Source organism: Cinclus cinclus, chromosome 1, assembly GCF_963662255.1.
Source record: "Cinclus cinclus chromosome 1, bCinCin1.1, whole genome shotgun sequence".
Taxonomy (NCBI): Eukaryota; Metazoa; Chordata; class Aves; order Passeriformes; family Cinclidae; genus Cinclus; species Cinclus cinclus.
The window spans coordinates 3,027,034-3,052,001 of NC_085046.1; the positions used below are offsets into that span (position 1 = coordinate 3,027,034).

General features: G+C 41.6%; 1 protein-coding gene across 1 annotated transcript in view; it reads right to left on the reverse strand.

The window, feature by feature from the left end:
* Positions 1-24,968, reverse strand: part of ADCYAP1R1 (ADCYAP receptor type I) — a 133,708-nt gene that overhangs the window by 70,343 nt on the left and 38,397 nt on the right. Inside the window, 1 exon segment of the mRNA XM_062505264.1 lies at positions 6,909-7,014. Within this exon segment, the coding sequence (XP_062361248.1) occupies positions 6,909-7,014 (106 nt within the window).

A 24,968-nucleotide genomic window follows, 5' to 3' on the forward strand; every position in this document is an offset into this window, starting at 1 on the left:
CTTTAACCAGACTAGAGAGTCCATAGGGCTTAACTCTTCCTCTGGCCTTTCTCCTGAGTCAGGAGAGGGACAAAAAGGCCAGTGCACTTTATCCCCAAATGTCAGGAACCCAGAGCTGGAAAGGAATAGCTCCAAGGAGGGACCCACAGTTCGTTTAGGTCTCAGAATTGAGGTGTTATTCACTAAAATCCAGAGAGACAAATTCCATCCCTGGAGACAAAGCAGTGAGAAAGAGCTTGTAAGGTTTGAGGAGAAGATTCTCATGGCAGAGACAGAAGAAACCACACCCATCCTGCGTGCTGTGCAAAACCCATGGCAGGGCTGTGCCCAGGGGATGCAGGGCACACCTGTGGCCCTGCACACTCCCCTTTGCATGGCTTTGCACTACCCCATGGACAGCACACAGCTCTGGACGCCAGGGGACAATAAATTCAGGAATGATTTTCTTGAAAATGAAACCCACACAATTCCAGCCACGCTGTGATCCCTGGTGGAGAATGGCCCAGAGATTCCCAGTCTAGTGGCAATCCAGCTGGGCCTGGAATAAAAAGCTGTAGGATCACACAAACACTATTTCTGCTCCCAGCACCATGAGATTTGCAATGCCAAATGAATATCCCAACTCATCTGCCATTAATATTTTGTCTAGGGGACAATGTGGGTGGTATTTGAATCCCTCTTTCTTCACCAGAAAAAGTATTCTTGTACTGTTTACCTCCTCAGGCAGAGCATCTAGGTAAATATAGCTTGGCTGTGTATTAAAGAGGAGTGAGAAAGAAACATCCCAGAGGCTTTTCCCAGAAATGTGGTAGCTCATCCTTTTGAGGTTTATCCTGCCTGCAGCTGTGTCTAGCAAAAACCCTTTTCTAAAATTATTCCAGGGTAGTTTGACTGTGACACAGCATCCTTTTTTCCCCTGCCAAAGCTGATCCTGAATTTTCCAATGGCAAGGCACTTCCAGGCTTTCAGCCTCACTGATGTGACTGAATTCACACCAGGTCAGCATCAACCATTTTAGCTTCAGCTGCTCCATTTGAGGAGAAGATTCTTTATGGAGCCCGAAGCTTGGTTCATGTCTGCAAAATGAAGATTTTGGTCATTGTCACCAAGAGAATTAATTCAACCCAACTTCAGACCTCCACAATGATTGTGCTAATAGGCAACACAGAAAAATGGTTATTTTTCATACAACCTTCTCAGCAGAAGGTGGATGAAAAAACAGGGCAAGTGTAAGTTCTGTAAGTATTTGTAAGTGTCAGTGAGTTCCAAGTTCTGATTCTGACCTCTTGATTATAAAGGCTGTTTCAATATCTAACACTGATAAAGATCTCTCTACTTTATAAATCAATTTTGAAGTGACATGAATTCATCCACTCTATCAGGTGAACAAAATTACAAAATCCTAGAATGGTTTGGGTTGGAAGAGGCCTTAAAGCTCATTCAGTTCCCACCCCCTGCCATGGGGGACACCTTCCACTCTCCCAAGCTGCTCAAATCCCCATCCAGCCTGGCCTTGGACACTTCCAGGGATCCGGGGGCAGCCACAGCTTCTCTGGGAAACCTGTGCCAGGGCCTCTCCACCCTCACAGGGAACAATATCTTCTCAATATTTAATCTAAATCTACCCCCTTTCACTTAAAACCATTCCTCCTTTCCCAAAAGATATCTAAAAAGAATGATGATAAAGTCAGAGAAATTCAGCAAAGAGCTAAAGAATGAATCAATGCTTGGAACACAAAGATAAGTGTAGCACTTTTCCTTGCTTTTGCCTGAGAAAAAGCAAAGTTTGATCACAGCTTGGGTCCCAAAGGGTGCACAAGAGACTTGTTCAGACAAAGGCTCTACAGAATGGATACCAGAAATAAGCACAGACCCCGTGTCTGTCAGTCACATGTCCCTGGCTTCTCCCTTGAAATTCTTCCTTGCTCCTACCAGCTCTAATATGAATGTAGCAGAAGATATTTTATGCAGTGTCACATGGATAAATCCATCAGTGCCAAAAAAATAGCATCGTTGACCAAGGAGAGATGTATCCAAAGAGATCAAAGCTATCTAGGTCTGTACTTTAAAAGGAGCCATGGAGAAAACTTTCAGGTGTAGAGACATTTTCTTGTCCATGCCCTTCCAGCTCTAGGAATTCATCAGCTTGGATTCAGTCCTAGTGCTGTTGTTCTTGGGCACAGCTGCTTCAATAAGGGAGACACAGTGAAGTAATGTCTTCCCAGTGGTGCCAGGGGAAATAACAGCAGATAATTCAAAGGCTCTGAGAGAATGAGAGGCTGATGAAACGCTCAATAAAAAATGTGAAACTGAAAAAAACCTGCTCCATCATCTTCATGTGATGGAAATATAATTCAAAATCTCTGCCTGCATCACCACACTGCCTCCTAATTACCATCTCCTACCCCCGTGGTGCCCTTACCACTTTCTTTCCTGTTGATTTACAGAGTAAGTTTTATCAAGGATTCAGTGTGATTCCTTGCAGGAATCATCACATCCCTTCAAATCCTTATTTCCTTTCAATTCCTTGACATGCCAGGGAACGTTGCTTCCTCTCAACATTTTTCAGAGGAAGGACAGGAGGAGTGGGACTGGAAAACAAGGGGCTGCAAGTTAAAGATTGATTTGACAGTGAGTCATGAACCACATTGAGGCCTCATCACTCCTTCTTCTATTCAAATTCTCGTGCTGAGTTCACTTTTGTCACACCTTGGCTCGTTCCAGGTTAGTGTATTTTAAGCACTCTGAACACTGAATTGTAGACACAAATCTGCAGATCACTCAGGGAGCTCCCCAACCATCTGAGAGAGAGCCAAGGGAAAACCCTGGAATATCTGGTTCCAGCAGTGCAAAGCAAGACAGGGGACAGGCTGGGTAAAGTATTTCATGTCAGTCTACAGTTCTCCATTTCATCAGCATTTCTTTCCACCACAATTCAGATTTTTGGGGTAATCCAGACCTCCAGCATGACCTAGTCAATAGAAGAAAGACAGAAGCTAAAGGTGGAATTATTCTGATCAGATGCAGACACCTAAATGGGGTTATTTAGAGCTGACACAGTCACCCTTTATTCCATGTGTCCAGAGAGAAAAAACAGACATCCTCTAATCTATGTTGAGATGAAATAAATTATGTCTCAGGCTCTACTTGGTAGACATCCAGAGCTACAAGCTGAGGAAGGTGACTTGCTCATCTGTAGTGCAGATGCAATTGCAGGTATCAACATTTAATTAGATAAAGCCCCTGATAAATGAACATAACCCAGGAAACTGTCATTAATATCTGAGTAACTCCCGTGTCAGTCTTTCCTAGCCCTAGGGCTGGGAACAGGTCAGAAGAGTCTGGATGGGAGAAACAAAAAAAAAAAAAAAAAAAAAAAAAAAAAAAAAAAAAAAAAGGGGGTGCTTGTGGATCAACACAAGCAAGATTTATCAATTCTGATCTGGCAGAAAATCCCTGCTGGGCTGGTGAGAGCTGGAAGAGGGTGCAGCACAAACTGGGGCAGCTCCACAGTAGGACAGGGATGAAAACTCAACCAAAGGAAATTGGAAACACTGATGTAAGAAATAGCCTGGCACCACTGCCTGGGGAAGTTGAGTATGAAGTAATCACTGCTCTCCTTCCTCTCTTGTCTGCCTTTGGCTTTCATTACTCCCCTTTATCAGTTTAATTCCTTCTCCAGAGCAAGGGAGTCAGATTCTGGGTCCTGCTGAGATTTCATTTCCTTCAAATTCTCTTTTCCATTCAGGCTGTAAGTGATGACTGAACGGGAGCAGACACATAGGGTCAGTACATGCCCCCTATTTCATCTCATATAAAGTTTCCTAAAGAATTTAAAGTATTTAAGAGGAAGAATCCATCATAAAACTAATGGGAAAAAAATAAAAATCTCAGGGCAATCATTGCCTCTAAGCATTAAAGGCATGGCCCAGCAGCAGAAGGAGAGAAAGATAAAGAAGTAATGAGCAGAACATCTGGGCATGAGAGGTGGAGTGGGAGAGAAAGGAGGGAACATCAGAAACCCCATTTGGTGGAAGTTTGTGTCCACTGAACACAGCAAGGGGGTAAAGCAAAGGCAGCAGAGCTGAATTCTTGCAAAATGCAGCAGCCCATAAGCTGTTCTTCCTCTCTTGCCACCCAGGGATGGGGCTTCCCATGCAGAGAATTACCAGAGCAGAAAAGAAGCTCTGTAAACAACAGCAGAGAATCTGCCTTACCATTATCACGTTTTGTACCGTGGGGGCACCTTGGAGAAGGATTCATGAACCCCAGTATTTTACTCTGTTGTTCTAGGTACTGTAGAAACACAGAATACAGACTGTTCATGTCCCACACCCAAGTTCTGTGTGTGACCCTCTTTGTGTCACCTGCCATAAAAGGTGGATTTTTCTTTTCAGTCACAGTAACTTGACCATGTTCACAAGGCCCTACAGACTTCCTAAAAGCTCACAATCCCATTTCATACCTTATAGCCCCACTGGGAAGAAAAATATAAATATATATTGAATATAAAAAGATTGTATATTGAATATATAATCAAAAATTTATGTATTGAATTCTTCTATGGGAATTTTCATGCAGGAATAGTCAAAGAAGTAACTGTGTGCTTCTCCTCTAAATAAACAGAATTTTATTCACCAGTCAGGAGGGATTTCTTCCATCTCTCAGCTATTTCTGACAAGCAAGGAAGTTATTCCCTATCTTTTTCTTTGAAAAAAAACCAAAAAAACCACCAAAAACAAGCTGATAACATTTCTTCACTAACTGCCATCATTACTAAATCTTAGTGCCAAATAGAAAAATAAAAAAAAATTATATGGGGCAATTTTTACTTTTCTCAAATAAAAAATATTTTGTGTGCAGCAGGAGAAATTCAAGAGGGATTAACACCCTGCACTTACAACTGCTTAATTTCTGGAGAGTTACTGCAAATTCGGGGAGTTTTGTGGTGAAGCATCTCCCAAAAATTCAACCAGTAAGGAGGTGGTAGAATTTTGTAGATATCCCATCCTTAAAGGAAAAAAAACCCATAAAAATAAAAATAAAGCTTTGTTGGGAATGTGGGTGGCAGGATCTGGCTTGAAATAAGAATCATGAAATATTGAAAGGTGAATCTCGAGGTCAGGTCTTAGAGTGAAATGCTGCAGTTCCAGAGGTGAAATGAAATAAATTTAAAACATGTCTACAAAAAAAATTAAATGCAGAGAAAAAGGCAAGCAAGCAGGATCCATGGAATGAAAGGGCGTTCAAACAAGAAATAAGAAATACACCATAATCCTTCACTGGAACATTAATGTCTTGGAGGGGATATGATTTTTTTTTTTTTTTTTTTTTTTTTTTTTTTCCTCTAAACCACATCAGCTGGGGAACCACTAAAAGATGTTCAATGAGCCAGGGAAAATCCTCCCGATGATTCAGCCTGTGAATACTGGGGGAGCAGAACAGGGAGCAGCTGGGTTCTGCTCTGAGAGCCTGAAAGGATCCAATCCCTTCCTGCCTGACTGGGTGATCCGATTTTATCCCACTGAGATGCAAAAGCATTTCCAGTGGCTCTGGGCTTCCTCCATCTCTGTCTGAGCTGTGTCCTCTCCATTTGGAGCAGGCAGGGGAGGAGTTGAGCGTGAACAGTCCCCAGATGTCAGGATTATTCTGGATTTGGGTGATAAAGGAATAAAAGCTGGCTGGTGAAATGGGCTCTTCTCACCTGGGGAGTTCTATGAATTCCTGAATCCGAACAATAGCCATTGTGTAAGGAATGGGTCTCATGATCAGCTCCTGGCACCATTCTGGGGGTAGGAGACAAGAACCAGGTTCTCCCCCGTTTTTGCTTTGCTCGTGCCACTTCTGGACCAGGGAAATATTGGGAAGCTCTTCTGTAAAGTACGAATAGGGTCTCAAAACCACATCCCGAAGCACACTGAGCTTTCCTCACTTCCACCACACCCCACAGCTCATCTGCCCAGAGCTGGGCAGCAGAACAGAAATGAATTTATGCATGAGATGAACAGCAGGACCCTGATGGAAACCCTCCTCTCTGATGGAAATACTCCTGGCAGCTAAAACGCAGGACTGGGATGCTTTGGAGGGCGCTGGTAACACAGATACTTGCTTCAGCACTAAAATGCGACAAAAAAAAAAAAGGGGAAAGAAAAGAAAAACCTCCCCTTTTAATCACACACAATGTGTTTTATCAGCTTTTCTCTGCAGTTTTATCAATTCCAGTCACAGCAGGAGCAGTTTAGACAGGACTCAGCAAATGGACCCTGATTTCCAATTAGTTTCTTTGTTATTCTTTGCCCTTCTCTCCTTGGTGCTGGCCACAGGCAGCTCCTGCTGCAGTCAGGAGGAAATAAGACAGGATATTAAACTATAAATTTCTTTCCTCGCTGCCTCAGTTTCTTATCTCAGCAGCAGCACAAGTATCCTTCATCAAGATTACAGACACCACAGCGTTAATCCCTGTAAAGGGCTTCAGATCATGTGAGAGATAGACAAATTATTACTGAGATGAGGAAGGAAAAGGAGCTGCTCCAGAGCAGCACTGTGTGTCACATCCTGTCCCCAAAGCTGCTCTCATCCAGGCAAAAATCATCCATGCATCCCTTCTTTTTAATTTACTTTTTTTTTTTAATTATTATTGCTATTAGTTTTGCAGACATATCATACCCCCATTACCTAAAGTAAAGGAACAAATTCCTGACCTCTGATCATAACCAGGAATGGTTCTTATGCACCCTCCCACTGATGGAATTTTTGTCCTTATTTCCCCAAGCTCGTTCAGCAGCACTGATTCTTCTCTTCCCGTGAAGTTTTTGCTTTGACAGTGCTGAAAACCCCTTCAGGCATCACAGGAAATTGTGAAAAACACTTTTAAGTTGTCAGCTCAATGTGCAGGATCTGAAACTCACCTGGAGAGGAATCATTGAGAGGGTTCAGGGCCGTCGCCCTCCGGATCTTCTCCAGACAAGTCTCTTGCTCCTTTTTAATGATGCAGTTGGAATGAGTTCCTTCAACCTAAAATAAGAGGGGAAAAAAAAAAAACAAAACAAAAAAACACAGTTACAAAAAATAAAATTGTTAGTGTGCTGATCAGGAAGTGTCAGTAAGTTTTAAGAATCCGTTAGAAGAAAAAATAAAAATAATTAAAAAAAAGAAGAAAGAAAAATATCATTTAAAACTGAGAAAAAAACTGTAACAAACATAATTTTCCTTTTTGTTTTTCTTCTTTACTTTTGCTCCTCTTTTTTCTTCTAGCAGTTCTAAGGCTGAATTAAGTAATCAAAATTCTCATAAATTATTTGGGGGTCTTATATTGTTCTCCCTGTCAAAATGGGATTTCTAACATCTTTGCTTCATTTTATTGAATTCATTCTTCACATAAAACTGAACAAGGGTATCTCTAAGTACAGAAATAATTTAAAGAAGATTTAGGAATAAATTGAGATTTGGTTTGCTCTTCCACCAGTTTCTTATGAAAATTCTTTGCACAAGTCATTAAAATCTCTCCAGAATCTAAACCAAATTAAAAGCTGTTTCTCTTATTCTGTCACCCTGTTCATTCCTCAGTGTTACCTTTATTTATCTCCAGAGAATTCAAGGCAAATTCTTTTGACAAAAATAATACAATGTCAAAAAAAACCAGGCTGACTCGATCCAAATATTTTCTTTTTTTTTTTTTTCCCCTATCTTTAACTGTCTAATGCAACGGACTTCAAGAAAAAGGTAAAGGAAAAAAAGAGAATAAAAGAATAAAAAAAATTATGTTTAAGTTTATGAAAGGACCATTGCAGCCATCTGTCCTGGTTTGAAAGACAGGTGTTTGCTAAGGAAAGCAGAAGCTTCCCTTACACCAACACAATCCAGGAAATTCCAAAGCAGCAACAAACTAAGGATGTGACCCATTTCTGGAAATCAACACAGCATTTCATTCCTATAGCAGACAGTGGCCAGGGAACCTCAGTCCAAGGAGAATGAAACCCCTGATTCCATGAGATCACTTTCGAGGGGCATGGCTGAGGTTCAAATCCCAGCCAGTGGAACACACCATGAAACTCAGTGCCCTGGCTGAAGGTGGTTCACTGCAGCAATTTTGTTATTTTATTTCATTTCCATCCCGTTTCCTTCACTCTTGACAGTGGAAAACCGCAGAGGAAGTGGTGTGTGACCTTCTTCCCCTTCTCTGCTAAATAGGGACAAACAAACAGGGAAAGAAATACCCAAATTTCATCTCTTCTTTTGGGGTTATTTTCGAGCCCCATCTGCACAGTTCAACTTTTCTCCCCTCACATCCCAGGGAATGAAGAGTTTGGATAAGGGATGCACCAACCAACAAAACCTGAGAACAAATCCCAAGGCAGGTAAAATCCTTTCAGCAGCTAAAGTGATTTATTAAAAAAGAGAGAGAGAAACTTCTACCCAGGCAGACAGTGAGAGGACAAGGAGGAATGGTTTCCAAATAAAAGAGGGGAGATTCAGATCATGACTTGGGAAGGAATTCTTCCCTGTGAGGGTGTGGGACCCTGGCACAAGGTGCCCAGAGAAGCTGTGGCTGCCCCTGGATCCCTGGAAGTGTCCAAGGCCAGGTTTGGATGGAGCTTGGAGCATCCTGGGATGGTGGAAGGTGTCCCTGCCCATGGGAAAAATGAGATTTATCTGTAAGGTTTTCTAACCCCCACCATTCAGTGAGTCTGTAATAATCCAGTTTGATGGTGCTTGTGTTGTGCTTTTGTTTGTTCAATGATGCTCTGAACCATCTGCACACTTTTGTTTGTAAATGTTAAAAAGCCACCACTGCTATTTCAAGAGAGGGTTTCCTGATGAACTCTCCTGGAAAGCTTTCCTCACCATTTGTAGGAACTCATAATGCTGCAGAGTTTCATCATCTCCAAGATCCCAGTAATAAATTTCAGCTATTTCCCCCCAGGGGACACACCAGACAAAACCATATTAGATCAGTTTGTTTTCAAAACAAACACAGCTCTGTTCTAAGGGCTCCCAAGTGCCTGGAAAAGATAAATTGTCACAAATCTCCAGGATCTCCCAAGAACATAAGGGCTTTTGCCACATCATCCCCTAGGACAGAGAAAATTGCATTGGCTGACATTCAAGTTCTTGGAATATATTTTAAAAAGATAAAAGGGAAATAGCAAGAAAAAAACAGAGTTCTGCTCTTAGTGCAGGTTCACTCTCCACAGTTTCCCAGGTCTGAGAGGATTGTCCAGGGTTTGTCTCAATACACAAATGTGGCAGTTTTTATACAGGTCACCAGGTACAGATTAGAAAAGCTGTAATTTAGTAATAATATTGTCATAATAATAATAATAATAATAATAATAATAATAGTAATAGTAATATTGTATTGTCCATGTAAGCAGGATATAACTAAACAAAAGGAACTATTTCTTCACACTCTTACTCTTAACTTGCAGAACTCTTCAGCTAGAAATTTTGAATGGTAAATGCCACACAGAGATGCATATATTTATCCAAAGTCCATCAAATGATGGAGGTTAGCGGGGCACTAGAACAGATTATCCCTGGAAGTGTCCAAGGCCAGGCTGGACAGGGCTTGGAGCAGCCTGGGACAATGGGAGGTGTCCATGCCCATGGCAGGGGGTGGCACTGGATGGGATTCAAGGTCCCTTCCAACCCAGACCATTTTATGATTCCATTATAGAATATTAAGAAACCCACGATGCCCCTGTCCTCAGAGACATTTTATAAGAAAATTTAGGTTCAATCTACAGTGAAAAGATGAAAGAGTGTGAGTTAACCTTAGGTCTGGGTTTTTCTGGATTTTTTTTTGTTTTTTTTTTTCTTTTGTATCTTCTTTGCTAGAGATGCATCAAAGCCAGGACTTGATTGATTGTAAAGAAAGCCAAAGGTTAAAAGCTCACACTTCACTGTTCTCCTTGTAGACTGGCACACCTGGCCAGATGTCTCTGACTGAAGTGATTAAATTTAGCTGTAGCCCAGTAAGTCTGGTTTCGGAGGCTCGGGTGCGGACAGAGAGAGCACCAGAGCCATGTACTTCACCTCTCCCTGAAGCCTTCCTCAAGCTTTCACTGTTGCCACAATATTTTGATGTGACTTCCCATCACCACCTTTGTGCCATTTCATTGCACTTCATCAACAGATTTTTTTTTTAAAAAAAAAACATTTTGGGGAACATGGAAAACGAAAGAGAAAGCAAAGAGAAGGAGGAAGCATCAACTCAGCCTCCAAGGAGAGAATAGGAGCTGCCTGTCATCCCTGCTAACAAGCAATTCCATATCTGGGCCAATCAAAAGGGCTTGAATTGTCCATAACAAAAGGTTTGTCTGTTAAATGCAGGGACTCTTTAACGTTATCACGTTTTCCTGAAAGGATGCACGGCTTTGATGTTTCTCCCAAGCCCATGGAGTGGTACAGCCTTTCATCTGCCATGTCTGCTTCAACAATGGCAGTGTGAGCTTCAGCTCCAGGCTCCTGATCCCATTTCTCCTGCCTCGAGGACATTTGCACTTTCCTCTGCTCAGCAGAGACAATCTGGTTTCAGTTTCCCAGAAGACATCAGTGATTTTGTGCAGTTAAAGAGTGTTTTGACACATACCAGAAAAAAAAAAAAAATAATCAAGAATCCAAGTCGATAGAGCATGAAATTCACAGGTCTTTGAAAAATTTATTACTCTCAATGAAGTGAAAGATTCTGAGTCACATCAGTTTAGAAAATGTGTGTATTCATTTAGATACAGAGACAGTAAAAGACAGTCAATATTTGTTTGGTTCTGAGAGAACACAAGAAGCTGGCAGGACATTATAGAGGTACAATAAATTCAGAGCTTTCGATTTCCTTATGTTTTTTTTTTTTTTTATTAAGGTGGCCACCACAAATATAAACTGGTATGTGCTTTGTGCAAATTCCAGTACTTCACTCTGTTCCCTTGAAATTATGGTAAAATTAAAAGCAATCATGTTATATTACAACTTACATATTTACAATACATATGGTATATATATTTTTATTTTTCATATATATTTATATAATACAAATTTGGTCTATATAATAACATATACACACCAACTATGCAGAACAGTCCAGCCAAAAAACCTGAACTTTGATTAAATTCAGTTATTAAAAAGCCAGCATTTTGCTCTCGGTAAGAATATTCATAACTGCTATAAAACTTGATTTCTCTGCATGAGTTTACTCAGTGGATCTGCAGAAGTGAGATGTCCTCAGCATTCCTGAGAACCTCCAGGATCAGAAAATCTGCTTTGAAGTGCCAGTAATGGTGTGACAGGGAGATGGGAATTCACTTGGCATTTCTATAAAGACCAGATCAAATATGGCGAATCAGTATCACTGGTTGTTGTTTCCTCTTCTGCATTTTTGTGTTAAGACTATAAAGTCCTGATTTTTTTTTTTTTTTAAGTGAATGGGAACATTTCTACCCCATTCAGGATAGGCCATATCAGGCAATGTGACAATAACAAGGGTAAAGAAGGACAGATAAGAATCAACAACAACAATGACAGCAAATCTTCATCAAATTCTTCATGGCCATGGTTTTACATCAACACAAAGAAGAATTAGAGTGTGATTCAACCTTTGCCTAAGTGTTGTTTCTAAAATAATGTAAGACAGGAGTTTAATCCACAAGGTAGATGAGATCACTCACTTCAAGCTGAATTACACACATTTTACTAATTCTATTATGACTTCCAGAATTGAAAAGTTAGCTTCAAAAATGATAAATTGTTCTGTGGGCATTGCCAAAAGAGGCTCACTTTGTCATGGAAACAGCACCGTTGATCCCTGTTCTCACCAAGCAATGATTCAACTGGTCACACCAGGGCCAAGACTTGCAAAATGCTGTGTTAAAAATAGAGGGGTTTGGGAAGGAGCTCTGATTATCTGGATTTTTTTCCAGAAGTGGTTTGCATCATTGCTGGGCACCACAACACTGGCTTGGCAGTGAGACAAGTTGCTGTCCCCAGAAAGGGCTGAGGTTTGTCACTCGACTGTGTTTTTTGCCTTCCTGTGTAAACGACACCCAAACCTCAGTGATTTCAAAACACTTCACTCTGAGTGAAAGGGTGAAGCCATTGGGAACTCGTTCAAACCCAGCCACAATGGTACAATCTGCAGCAGAGTTTGGACACCATGCTTTAAACAAATTGTGTGGGGGAAAAAAAAGAAAACAAAACCAAAAAAAAAACCAAAAAAAAAAAAAAAAGAAAAAAGAAAGCAAAAACAAAAATAAACCCCACCACCAGCAGAACATGCTGCCAGGAAAAGGCATGGCTCCCTTTCAAAGTGGCAGATGTAAATTCAAGATATGGGCACCATCTAACACTCCTGGCTCCTGGAGGGATGCACATCCCACTGCAGATTTGAAAATAGCAGCAGCACAATCAACAGTTCCCTTCTCTCAGTGGATGCCTCCTGAAGTGAATGCTGGGCAAAAGATGTGGTACTCAACATGGGGTAAAAGTATTCTTGAGTTTGCCTGAACTGGCTTTTTGTAGTATCATGGAATTATGGGATGGCTTGGGTTGGGAGGGACCTTAGAGATACTTTACCAATTTTCCAGCCATGGGCAGGGACACCTTCCACTGTCCCAGGTTGCTCCAAGCCCTGTCCAGCCTGGCCTTGGACACTTTCAGGGATCCAGGAGCAGCCACAGCTGCTCTGGGCACCCTGTGCCAGGGCTTCACCACCCTCACAGGGAACAATTCCTTCCCAAAATCCAATCTAAACCTACTCTCTTTCAGCTTGAAGCCATTTCCCTTTGTCCTGTCACCACATCCTCCTGTAAATAACCTCTCTATATCTTTTTGCAAGCTCTCTTTTCTTGGCAATCGTGTAAATCCCATCTTTGAGCATTGTGAAGCATTCCCAGGATATCTGAGGACTTCCATGGGAAATGTCACCTCAGATTAAAGCAACACATGCCTTTACAGTGTTTCTAATAGCTGGTGGTGCTTCTCAAAGCCTTGCACTGGCAGGATGAACCACTCACTGGAAACGTGATTAAAAATCCTGCTAGACATAAGGAGCTCGAGATGAAACTAAGGGTTTAATAGCCCTTCTGACTGCTGATTTTATATTTCATAAAAATGGCTTTCTCCAGCAGTTCCTGAGAATTTCTTCTCCAAAGATATAATTCTGAAGTACAACTCCCAGTAGCAGAGTTTGGATCTTTCCTTCATTCCTCAGAGGACAATGTTGACCTGAAAAGCTGATAACCTTCTGCCAGCATTGCAATTCCCACTTATTTTTCAAATTGTTCAAAAGAAAGGGAATTTAGGTGTTTAAATCAGGGTCTACTCCCTTACAAAACTTTTTTTGGGAAGATTCTCACCACTTTGAGAGCTTTGTGCATGGAGCAAAATTGGGTTGCATGGCCTCACTGCAGGATATCGGGGTGCAGGGCATGCAAATATCACTGACTGCCACTTCCAAGGACATTTTCCAGCTCCTGACACAGGTTGTGACATGGCAAAGCTGTTGGCACAAGAAGAGCCCAGTGTGGAACCAGGGTTTGGCCAAGTGTCTGGCACAGCAAGAGATTTCCTGGATGGGGGGGGTTACAGGCAAGTCATGCATATGCAAATTGCTGGAATTTGTGATTGACAAAGGAGGAAAAATAATGAGCATTTTTTTCCTCTGTGGCCCTACTACTTCAAACTCAGGTAACCATTTTAGATTTAGCTCAGAAGTTCAGATTAATCAATTAATAAAAAAACAAAAATGACTGGAGTGGAAGTTGGACGGTGGGATCTGTGTTTTTTAACACATTGTGCCCAGCTGAGAAGTGAGGATTTACATCTTCATAAATCTGGGATGAGATGTGCAGATTCAGCAGAACACCTGAGACAAGGGAGCTGAAATAGAAACACTTTAATTTCTGAACAATCTGGGTCAGGCTGTTCATATAATCAGGAACTGCTGATCCAGAGGGGTAAATCTGTAGGTGACAATGATGATTTTTCAGCTCACAGATTTTCTCTGTTAGATCAATCTGCTGTCTTGGCAAAACTACTGATTACTCTGAACCCTGAAATTTCCTCATAAACTCTAAGTGGAGGGTTCCAGATGATTAAGAAGGTCCTGGACCATCATTTTTACAGCTCTGCTTTCTGTCAGATCAATAATAGACAGAGGGGCATCTTTTCCTCTCCTATTTTCTCCAGAGGATTTTCAGGAAAAACACTTTTTCCACTCTTTAGGCAGCACTGGCCATAGAGCAATGTCCCCTGTTTAAAGCAGTATTAGCTGCTGGTGCAACCCAAAATCAATAGGATATAAAAGATAACCTAGAGCTTGTCCCTTCTTTTACTGGTCTACAGATTTTATGTTTAAAGCTCCAGTCTCTCCTCTTCTTTGCCTTCACCCAGACATCCCTGTCTCTGAATGGTGACAACCATCACATGTGTCTTCCAGGGAGGACCATGGAAGCACTGGATAATTCAGGTTGGAAGGGACCTCCAGGAGAATCCGGCTCGACCTTCCACTGGAATCAGGGTCAGCAGTGGAACTGGATAAGGCTTCTCAGGGCTTTTCCCACCAGTGTTTTGGAACACTGTGAGAATGAAGGCTGCACAACCTGGGTGGAACTTCCTCCAATGCTCACTTATTCTCAGAGTGTAAAGGATTCTCTCCAATGTGAACCTCCCTTGTTTCAGGCTACACCAAAATTCTGTTGCTCTCCTGCCACACATGATGACAAGAACCCTGGTTCTTTCCTCCTGATGGTCTCCTCATAAATACCACAAGGCTGCTACAAGGTTGCTCCCTATTTTTCTCTCCTTCCACCAGGCAAAAAAGCCAAATTTCCACATCCTCTCCCCACAGGCAATCTCGGTGTCCCTCCTTTGAACTTGCTACAGCTGACTGAGATATTTTATGTATTGAGGAGACTAAAACTGGATGCAATATTAAAGAAATAGTAGATTTAGATGAGATATTAGGAAGAAATTATCTTCTGTGAGGATCAGGAGACCCTGGCACAGGTTTCCAGAGAAGCTGTGGCTGCCCCTGGATCCCTGGAAGTGTCCAAGGCCAGGTAGGACAGGGCTTGGAGCAGCCTGGGATGGTGGAAGGTGTCCCTGCCCAGGACAGGGGTGGGACTGGGTGATCTTTGAGGTTCCCAAACTGTTCTGTGATTCCATGATGCTAGAAGTGATCCATCATGTGCTGAGCAGATGAGGGCAAACACTTCCTTGTATCTACTGCCTTTGTTCTTAATGAAGCCCAGGACACTGCTGGCCTTCTCTGCTTCCCCCAGGATCCATGCAAAGTGTGCAGAGTCAAGGCTCCCAAAAATTCTTGAATGGTTTTTCACGCTGCAAAGAACTCTTGGAGACTTTCAGTGAGGGAATGTGTGCTGGCATCAGGCCTCTCACTGCAGGGACACTGGGGAACAGAGAAGCTTTCAGGAGCTCTGCAGTTGTCCTGTTGCTGGATGCCACGTTCATTTGCAAAGCAAGCTCTTGTCATTACTTGCTATTATTTGCCCATTTATACTTCATTGCACTTAAACAAAAGCCTGAAGAGAAAAGGTCCCCACAGGGAATTTATTTTGTAGAGGCTCCCAGCAAGTTCAGTGGAGCCCATCTGAGTCACACTTGGAACAGGAACGCGTTGATGAACAGTTATGGGAGGCTGCAGAAACACTTTCTACACACACACACACACACACACACACACACACACACACATACCCTGCCCAGGGGAGGAAGATTTAATTAATCTGCTAATTAAATTAAAGCTATTTGCCCTCAGCTAGCACATGCATTCTTTCCTTTCTCTCCTCCCTGCAGGCAGCTCCAGTGAATGCCTCGTGCTGCAGCTCTGACAGGACGGGAGAACACAGACCTAAGCTGCACCAGGGGAGGTACAGGCTGGATAGAAGGAAAAAGTTTTTAGGGAAATAGTGATAAAGTACTGGAATGGTCTGCCCTGGGAGGTGGTTCAGTCACCATCCCTGGATATGTTTAAAAAAAGACTGGATGTGGTACTCGGTGTCATGCTCTAGTTGAGTTGTTAGGGCAGGGGTTGGACTTGATGATCTTGAAGGGCTCTTCCAACCCAGTGATTCTGTGATTCCATGATTCTGTGATTCTGTGATTCTGTGATTCTGTGATTCTGTGATTCTGTGATTGATTCTGTGATTCTGTAATTCCGTGATTCTGTGATTGATTCTGTGATTCTGTGATTCTGTGATTCTGTGATTCTGTGTGATTCTGTGATTCCATGATTCTGTGATTCTGTGATTCTGTGATTCCATGATTCTGTGATTGATTCTGTGATTCTGTGATTGATTCTGTGATTCTGTAATTCCGTGATCCTGTAATTCTGTAATTCTGTGATTCCGTGATTCCGTGATTCTGTGATTCTGTGATTCTTACTCCAGCATTCCCCAAAGGGCCCCTGAGAATGGGGAGACCACTGGAGAAGGGAGGCAAAGAGCTCATTACAGCAGAGGTAACTGGGAGTGTTCAAGCTTATTCTCAACTTCCCTCCTTCTTCTTTCAATGCTCATTGCATTGGGTATTGTGCCGAAGTGGAGGATGAAAAACAAATCACAACTGAAAAAAACACCACTGGGATCCCAAAGGAATCAAATCTTTGTGCAAAAGGCTGAGGTTAGAGTTCTTTTCTCAGCAAGTCTTTCTTTCTCCTTCTTATTTCTAGAAGGTTTCGTCACTGTTTTGCTGTAAAAAACTCCAGGAGGGGAATAAAGTGCATATTTCTGAAACAAAGAAGGGAGCAGACTGAATGGGGTGTCAGAGCACCAGCGTGGAGCTCAGCTAAAGGGATCAGAAAGGAAAAGATGGAACAGCCACAGCTTTTCTGGGCAAGCTGTTCCAGGGCCTCCCTGTCCTCATAGAGAGGAATTTCTTCCTAATATCCCATCTAAACCTGTCCTCTGTCAATTTGAAGCCATTCTCCCTTGTTCTATCACACCATGCCCTCATCAAAAATCTCTCTCCAGCTCTCTTAGAGGCCCCATGAGATGGCATTCAAGTAATCCAGTTTAGGGGTAAGGGAAATTTTTACTTGGAGTTTTAAAAGGTGATGCAATCTCCTCCATGGAAAAAAAAAAAACCACAAAAACAAGCAAACAAACAAACTAAACTAAACCAAACCCCCAAAAAAAGCCGAACAAACACCTAATCAAAACCATAAAAGCAAAAAGCCGAACAAGGACAAATAAAAACAGAAAAAGAAAAAAAAATAAGGAAGAAAAGCAGTTGAGAAGCATAAAGGTATTAAAACAACTGAATTTTCCACAAAACAGAGAATTCCAGATTTTTCTCCTCTAACATAATTATCCACTCAGTTTGGGTTTATACCACAGAGAATGTTACTAATGCCACTTTTATTAGGTGATCTAGGAAAGCAGAGTTCCTGCTTTTAGGGTAATCTGCCTATTGACAGGCACCTCATCTCTGCATTTAGGGCTGTCAGTGCTGTGCTGCTGAGGAGCATCAGGAAACATCTCTCTCACAGCCACTCAATGCTTTGGAAACTTGGTTTTGATCAATATTTATGTCTCGAGTTATCAGGGTGGGAAAAAAAAAGAGAGAGAGAGAGAGAGAGAGAGAGAGAGAGAGGGAGACTTGCAGCATCAATGTTTGTCTCCTGCTGGTAACAAAACTGGGATCCCAAGGTGACTGCGGATCCAGCACTGGTGGATCCCATCCCCATCCTCCTTCTTGGGAACTCTGATTTGTGCCTTATTCTTCCACCTTCAGCACCCCAGACTGCATAGGCCAGCAGAAGTAGTGGGCACATGGTTGATCACCAGCATTTAAATATCTGGAAATAGCTCTTGAACAGAAACATTTTGATGAAATTGTCAGGAAACAAAATCTCTGATGGTTCACAGAGACATCCTGACAGTGAATAACCAAGCCCTGGGCAGATAAATCCCTGCCAGAGGAGTGGTCAGTTCCCCCCCCCACAATTCCCAAAGGGATTTAAGGGATTTGGTATGTTTGTAATTCATTGTTGTTTAACCGCACGCAGCATTTCTGTCTTGGGCATCTGTAAGCTTAAAAATCACAATTTAATGTTGTGTAATGATGCCCTAGACACCACTGAGTGTAGGAAGACACATTACCTGTTTTATGGTATTCATCTCATTAAATGTTTTAATTTCTCCATTAACTCATATTAACAAATAATGGCTTTCAGTGGGAGATTTGGCTATTGTCCTTAACCCTGTAACTTATATTATAGTCATGTTATTTATATTTTATACTTATTATATTTTCAGAGCCTGAGAACATGCAGCTATGAATTAGGATCACGCCTCATGATCTGGATGCAGCAGAAATGTGCCCCACTCAAGGACATGCAGTGAACAGGTGATGAAAAACAACTTTGGACCTCAACTCCCCACCCCTGATGTTTCAAAAGAACAGTAAAACCACAAAATTCTTTCGGAGATGCCATAAAAGAGAGGCCCAGACTCACAGTCAGCAGGGACCTGTGTATTAGCCACAATAAAACCAAAATAAGCAGTAATTAATTACTGGCATTTTCACAGGAGCTTGAGAGGCAGGGAAACACAATCACACCCAGCTCCTTTCTTTAATCACAAGAGCTGAACTCCAGAACATCTCAGACAAGGTGTGACAATTATAGGGCTTTTCTTTTTACACATTATGAAAATTTCATACACATCCACCCCAATCCATTTTCTGAGGAGTTGAGAGCAGCAGATACAGGGGGAGAGCAGAGATGGAACAGCAAATGGACCAGAAAAGAACAGATGAAACCTCTGGTCCTCATCACAGCCTGGGCAGAATATCCAGAAATGTTTCCTACCAACAGCTGGAGCCCCCCTATACCCTGGAAAATCTTATTGGGTTGAAGCTGACCTGGATGCTGCCAATTTTTAAATTTTTATTTTCATTTTTCCACATTGCTACGAGATGGGATCCCCAAAAGTTGAGGTTTTGGAAGGGTAATCTACTGTGTAAAAAATTGCATTGGCATAGAACAACATATTTGAGAGTAGTTCTTGCTTCAGGTGTGTTCCACATCCAGCTAACTCTTTCTTTCCATTTTTTTTTTCCCTTTTCCTAACATTTTATGTGCATATAACTAACATATATATGTGTATATGTAAATATAACTATTTACTATTGCTGTGTCAGTAATACTGACATTATAAACTGTTCTTATGAAATGTTCTTATGAACCATGGTGTAAAAATGCAACTTATAACTTCATCCTGGAAAAAACCTGCATTACCTACCCATGTGTGATTCCTTGTCTGAATGCTTTATTTCACGTGACATCAGGATAGGAGCACAAAAGGTGTGCAAAAATGAACTTATCACACATGCACTGCTCACGAGGCCTCCTTAGAACACCCTACCAGTAACCACACAACATTTCCTGAGCTCAACCTCTAGGAGGTTTTCAAAAGTTCAGAAATGTCTTACGAAATAGCATTGCAGAATTACTAGAAACCAAGCTAAACCAAACAAAACCCAGTGCCAGATTGCACACCCACCCTCAAATCCCCCTTCTACTCTTCTATCACTGCAGGGTAGGGTTGGATTTAAGGAGGGACAACGTGCGGGGATTGAGATGGTCTCGTGTTTCCAACAGATCTCCCCCTTAAAGGGTGACTTCATTCCAAACAAACCAGCAGGGCTTGGCTGCCTTTCAGACCCTGACAGATAAGCCACAGGTCTTGCTGTCAGAGCCTTGCCATGACCCAGATTCTGCTCCAGCATCTTCTGCCTTTTGTGCCACGCAGAAATCTCCTCACAAAAGGGATATGTTACTAAATCAGGATTTTATTAACCTGGCAGCACAAGTCCTGCTGCTCTCAGCTTCAACAAGATGCAGCAGTTAATCTGCATTTAATAGAAAGAGTTAATAAAATAACGTTTCTGAAGTGTTGGCAGGTACAGGGACATTGTGGATGCTGAACTGGTGGAACAGGGGCTTCTCTCCAGGGCAGCAGAAGCCTCAGCTGTGCTGTTTGCAGCCGAGTGCAGCCTTTGAGAATCAGAACTTTTGCATATTTAAATGAGACAATTTTTCTTTAAAAAAATAAATAGAAAAAGGTTTTACAGCCAAAGTATAAATGGTTGCAGCTCTACATGACAGAGAAGTGCTGGCTGACATATTCAAGCATCCCTTCCCAAATTTAGTGTGCTAAAGGTGAAGTGTCAATAACTTGGCACCCTGGAGAAAGAGGTGAGAGTTCTGCTGGGGTTTTTGTGCATGCTGTGTACGTGGGGTCCCTGACTTTTGACTAAGAGAACCCAAACCCATATTTGAGCTTGCAAATGCCTGATCCTTCTTCATCTGTGACACGGAATTACAGAATATCCTCAGTTGGAAGAGACTCACAAGGACCACTGAGTCCAGCTCAGGACACCCTAAAAATCCCACCAGCTGAGAGAATTGTCCAAGTGTTCTTGAGCTCTGTTGGGCTTGGTGCCACGACCAAGAGAAACTTGTTCCAGTGCCTGACCAGCCTCAGGGGGAAGAAATTTTTCCTAATTTCCAGCCACATGATAACCTCACTGATACTGGTTCTGGAATCCTCACCTGCCTTGTCCTGACCTAATACCGCAGCAGCACAAGCCAAATTTTACCTGTTTCTCAGTGGTGGCTGCTGAGAGCCAACCCAACCTCAGCAAACCTTCCCTGCCTGGCAGGACAGCCATGAGTTTGTACCTGTGTCTTGTTCTTAGAAAAACCAAAACCTCAGAAATGGCTCTTGCTCAGTTTCTGCTGGGTTTCCCCACATAAATGCTTGCCCAGGACCTGAAGTGCCCAGAATTTCTCAGTTATTGATCTTTAACAGCTTCATCTTCACCTCCCTGCTCATATCCAGGTGCTAATTTCTCTTCTGCTGATGAATTTCCAGTTACAGAAAGAAAACCCAGCTCCTCCACGTGCATTAATTTTACTTCTCAGGGAGTTTAGGCACAGGCTGAGAGAGTTGGGGGTGCTCACCTGGAGAAGAGAAGGCTTCAAGGAGACCTTTGAGCCTTTCCATGGGCCTAAAGGGGCTCCAGGAGAGCTGGAGAGGGACTGGGGACAAGGGGTGGAGAGATAGGACACAGGGAATGGCTTCCACTGCCAGAGGGAAGATGGATAAGGTGTTAGAAATTCTTTACTGTAGGACACTGGCACAGGCTCCCAGAGCAGCTGTGGCTGTCCCTGGATCCCTGGAAGTGTCCAAGGCCAGGTTGGATGGAGCTTGGAGCAGCCTGGGACAGTGGGAGGTGTCCCTGCCATGGCAGGGGGTGGAAGGAGATGATCTTTATGGTCCTATCCAACCCAAACCATTCCACAATTCTCTGATTCTCTGATAATTGTCCATCCTAGAGCCAGACATGTGCAATGAAATAAAGACATGCAGAGCATTTCTTCTCCACTTATTTCTGAATTTCAACATGAACCAAAAAAAAAATAAATATATATATATATATATAGATAGATATATATATATATAGTTCCAAAGCCCCTGAAATAATAACATTAAATTGTGGTAATGCTCTGGTTTATTCAGATTGAAGTTAATAGAAAGAAGAAAGTTTTATTTTTCAGGGAGAATGACAGGATCAGAAATGGGAACAGCTCTTTTGGCTGCTTTGATTTCCCTGCTCCCAGAAGAAAACATTAGAATGTGTAAATACTCTCTGTGTAATCCATGCTGAAGAGAGAAATAGAGCAGGGATTCCTCTGCCAGGAGAGCAAATTGCTGTCATACTTCAGCAAAACAAAAATTTGAAAGCAAAACTGGTGAAACCTCATTTATATTGTCCCTCATGGATTACTCCGGGTGATTCCAATATGTTAACTCATTTAGTTGATCCTCAAGATTACTGTGTTCAGAATTTCTAAATTACACCTTCGATAGCAGATAAATATTTCACATTTTCACACATGGAAAAAAAAGAAAATAATCACAAAGCTCTGAATAATACAAACAATGCCCCAAAATGCCATAACGCAGTGTTGGAAACAGAATTTTCCCTAGATTAATGTTATTGTACATTGTGTATTGTTCCCTAGATTAATGTACACATCCCTGTCAAACTCCCCATTTTTTCTTCCCTGCAATACATTAAATAGGATTTAATTCTTCCCCAGTTTTAGCAGCTATTTTACAATAGTTTCTGCCAGCTTCTGCAGCTGCTTGGTGGTTTTTGCTTTTTTCTTTTTTTTCCCCCCAGATCCCCAGATCCACGAGCACAGCTGGAGAATTGCCACTGCACATCTCTCAAAATCCCAAAATTCCCCTTTGCAGGCAGCACCATGTAGTGGGGAGCTGCCCTCAGTACAAGGTGAGTTCCCCTAAAATACTGACTGACATTCCCAAGGCATCATTTTGGATTTTGTTAACAGAGGTGAAGCAAAATAATCCAGGGATACAAAAGGGAAAAGAAGTTTCATTTCTATCTTTGTATTCCCTAAATGAAATAGCTGCAGAATTCATGCTAGAACCAGAAGGTGAAAACCAATGGAAAATAAACTTTATTATTTTTTGTTCCCATCTAGTCCTTTAATTCACTGGGGAAAAAAAAAATCCATTGAATATTAAATCAGATTCATCTGGATAAATGGAATAAATAAGCTGCTGTGGAGAAGGAGAACGTGTATCAATGCAAAAGCAAAGGCAGTGATTTGCAACAACACCCAGGGTGTCCCAGCTGCTCTGCCATGTGCTACCCATGGACATGGATCTTGGGGCTGAGAATAAATCAGATGTCAGGCCATGTATAAAGAAATGGCTGGGAAAAGGCAGGAAAATAGAGATGTCTGATCATCCCCTCAGTGCCATGAAATAATGACCTGAGGTCTTCAGATCCAACTGATGAAATTTTTTGAAGGTTTGAACTACAAAAGAATGGAATACACAACCCAACATTGTTTTATTACTATTATTTATTTATTTATTTATTTATTTATTTATTTATTTATTTATTTTGTTTCAGGATGGCTGGAGATACGAAGCTCAGAATGTCTGAAAGCCAAGAGTCAGACAGAGCTCCTTACCCCTGGACAAATGGGTAAGAATTTCTTCCACCCTAACAGGGAAGAATTTCTTCCCAAGATCCCATCTAAATCTCCCCTCTTTCAGTTCAAAGCCATCAGCCCTTGTCCTAAGATGAGCTCCAGTCTGAATGCTCTTCTGTCTAAGAAGTTTACTGAGTTTCTTGTGAAATTTATCTTTCTGTAAGGAATTAAGAAAAAAATCTCTGCCTAAGCATTTGCATGAAACTTTTAGAAAATTAATTTTTCTGAGAATGTGGTTCTTCTGTCAAATCCAGTTGAATTGACCCACAACATTCAAGTTTTATGGGTGCATGGATGGCATGGAAGAGCAGAAAAATAATTACATTTGCATATGTATGATCATATTAATTTGCTGTCCTGAGGGTATTAAAAGCCCTTCAGCATCTTTCAACCCATTCCCACTGATGGTGCCTGCCCGTACAAAATTCCTGCCTCTCCCACAGCTGCTCTGCAGACGAAGAGTTCCTGGGAATGCCTGCAGCTACAGCCACTCGTGGATGAGCAGTAAATTCATCATTCTGGGGGGCAAACCTTTTAAACCGAAAATACACAGTGAGAGTCGATAGTTATTTTAAATGAGATGCAGTTTGTTTCACCTGGTGCTTCTGTAGGAGTTCAGACACAATAAACAACATGTGATGCCCAAAAGGTTTTGATTTCACACATCCACGTTGTTGGAAGAGGCACTAAAATGGGCTTAGATTGAAATTGCATGAGAATTTATTTGCTATTGCAGAGCAAATCTGTTATTTGTTTTATGGCTTTTAAATAATGAAGAAAATTATCATAACTGGCTAACAGAGACCTAATAACTAAAACCAGCTCAGCCAGAGGGCAGCAGGAAAAAAGAACATTTTAATATCTCTGAGGAAGTGAAACCAACTTGCTAACCTTGAGATTTAACATATCTCTAATCCCATCCAGTCTACATTTTGCATTATCACTTATTTTACAAGCCTTTAGCATACAAGAATGAATAAAGTAAAGGTCTAAAACAGTTTTATGGCAAATATAAAAAATGTTCAGATGTGGCTATCAGGGAAGAAGAAAAAAATTAAAATCTCTGGATTGCCTCTTCCCAAATGTGCAAATATCAGTAGGTGAAATTGTTGATAAGCTGTTTTAGAAGTCTTCAAGCCAAAGCAAAGCCAAAATAACCCCTCAATACCACATTTGGGTCACAGATTCTGAGCTGGAGAGAGACTGTGGGGCCAAAATCGTTTGGCGAGAGGACACAGCAGATAAAGTGTTTTCTTCTGGGTAAAGCTCTTAGGGAATTAATATTCTCTTAGAGAATTTTGCACTCCAAAAGGAGCCCAGTGAAGAAGAGAAGAGCACTGCAGAAATGTGTTACTGGGAAGGGCAGGAACAGTAAAATCCTTTATCCCTTTGAAATCCTCCAGAGAAATCCAGATACAGAGGAGGCTGGAACAGTGAGGTCAGCACTGAACACGCACAAGGGTTGGGAAACCATCAAACACCCCTGCACAAATTAAATCTGGCTGAAAGATGTTCCTTGAGACTGTTTTCCCCTTGACATGTTGGTTGGATTTACAGTCTAAGCCATACCGATAGCAAAAACCAAACCAAACCAAAACAAAACAAAAACAAAAAAAACCAAAACAAACCAACCAACCAAACAAACAAACAAAAAAAAACCCCTAAAACAAAAGCACAAGCAACTGGCATTTGTTCCATTTTAAAAGTGCTGAGGAGTTGTTAAAAACTGTTCATTTCCATATTGTTTCTTGTTTGAAGTAAGTAAGTGTTTAAAAATCTTAGATGGTACAAAAAAAAAAAAGGGGGGAAAAGTGTTTTAAATTCAGATTGGATTCTTTGAACTCTATTGAAAATAATAATTCTATGAAAGTACTACAGTGTATTTTTTAAATGTTGTTCTATGCGGAAAATAATTTTC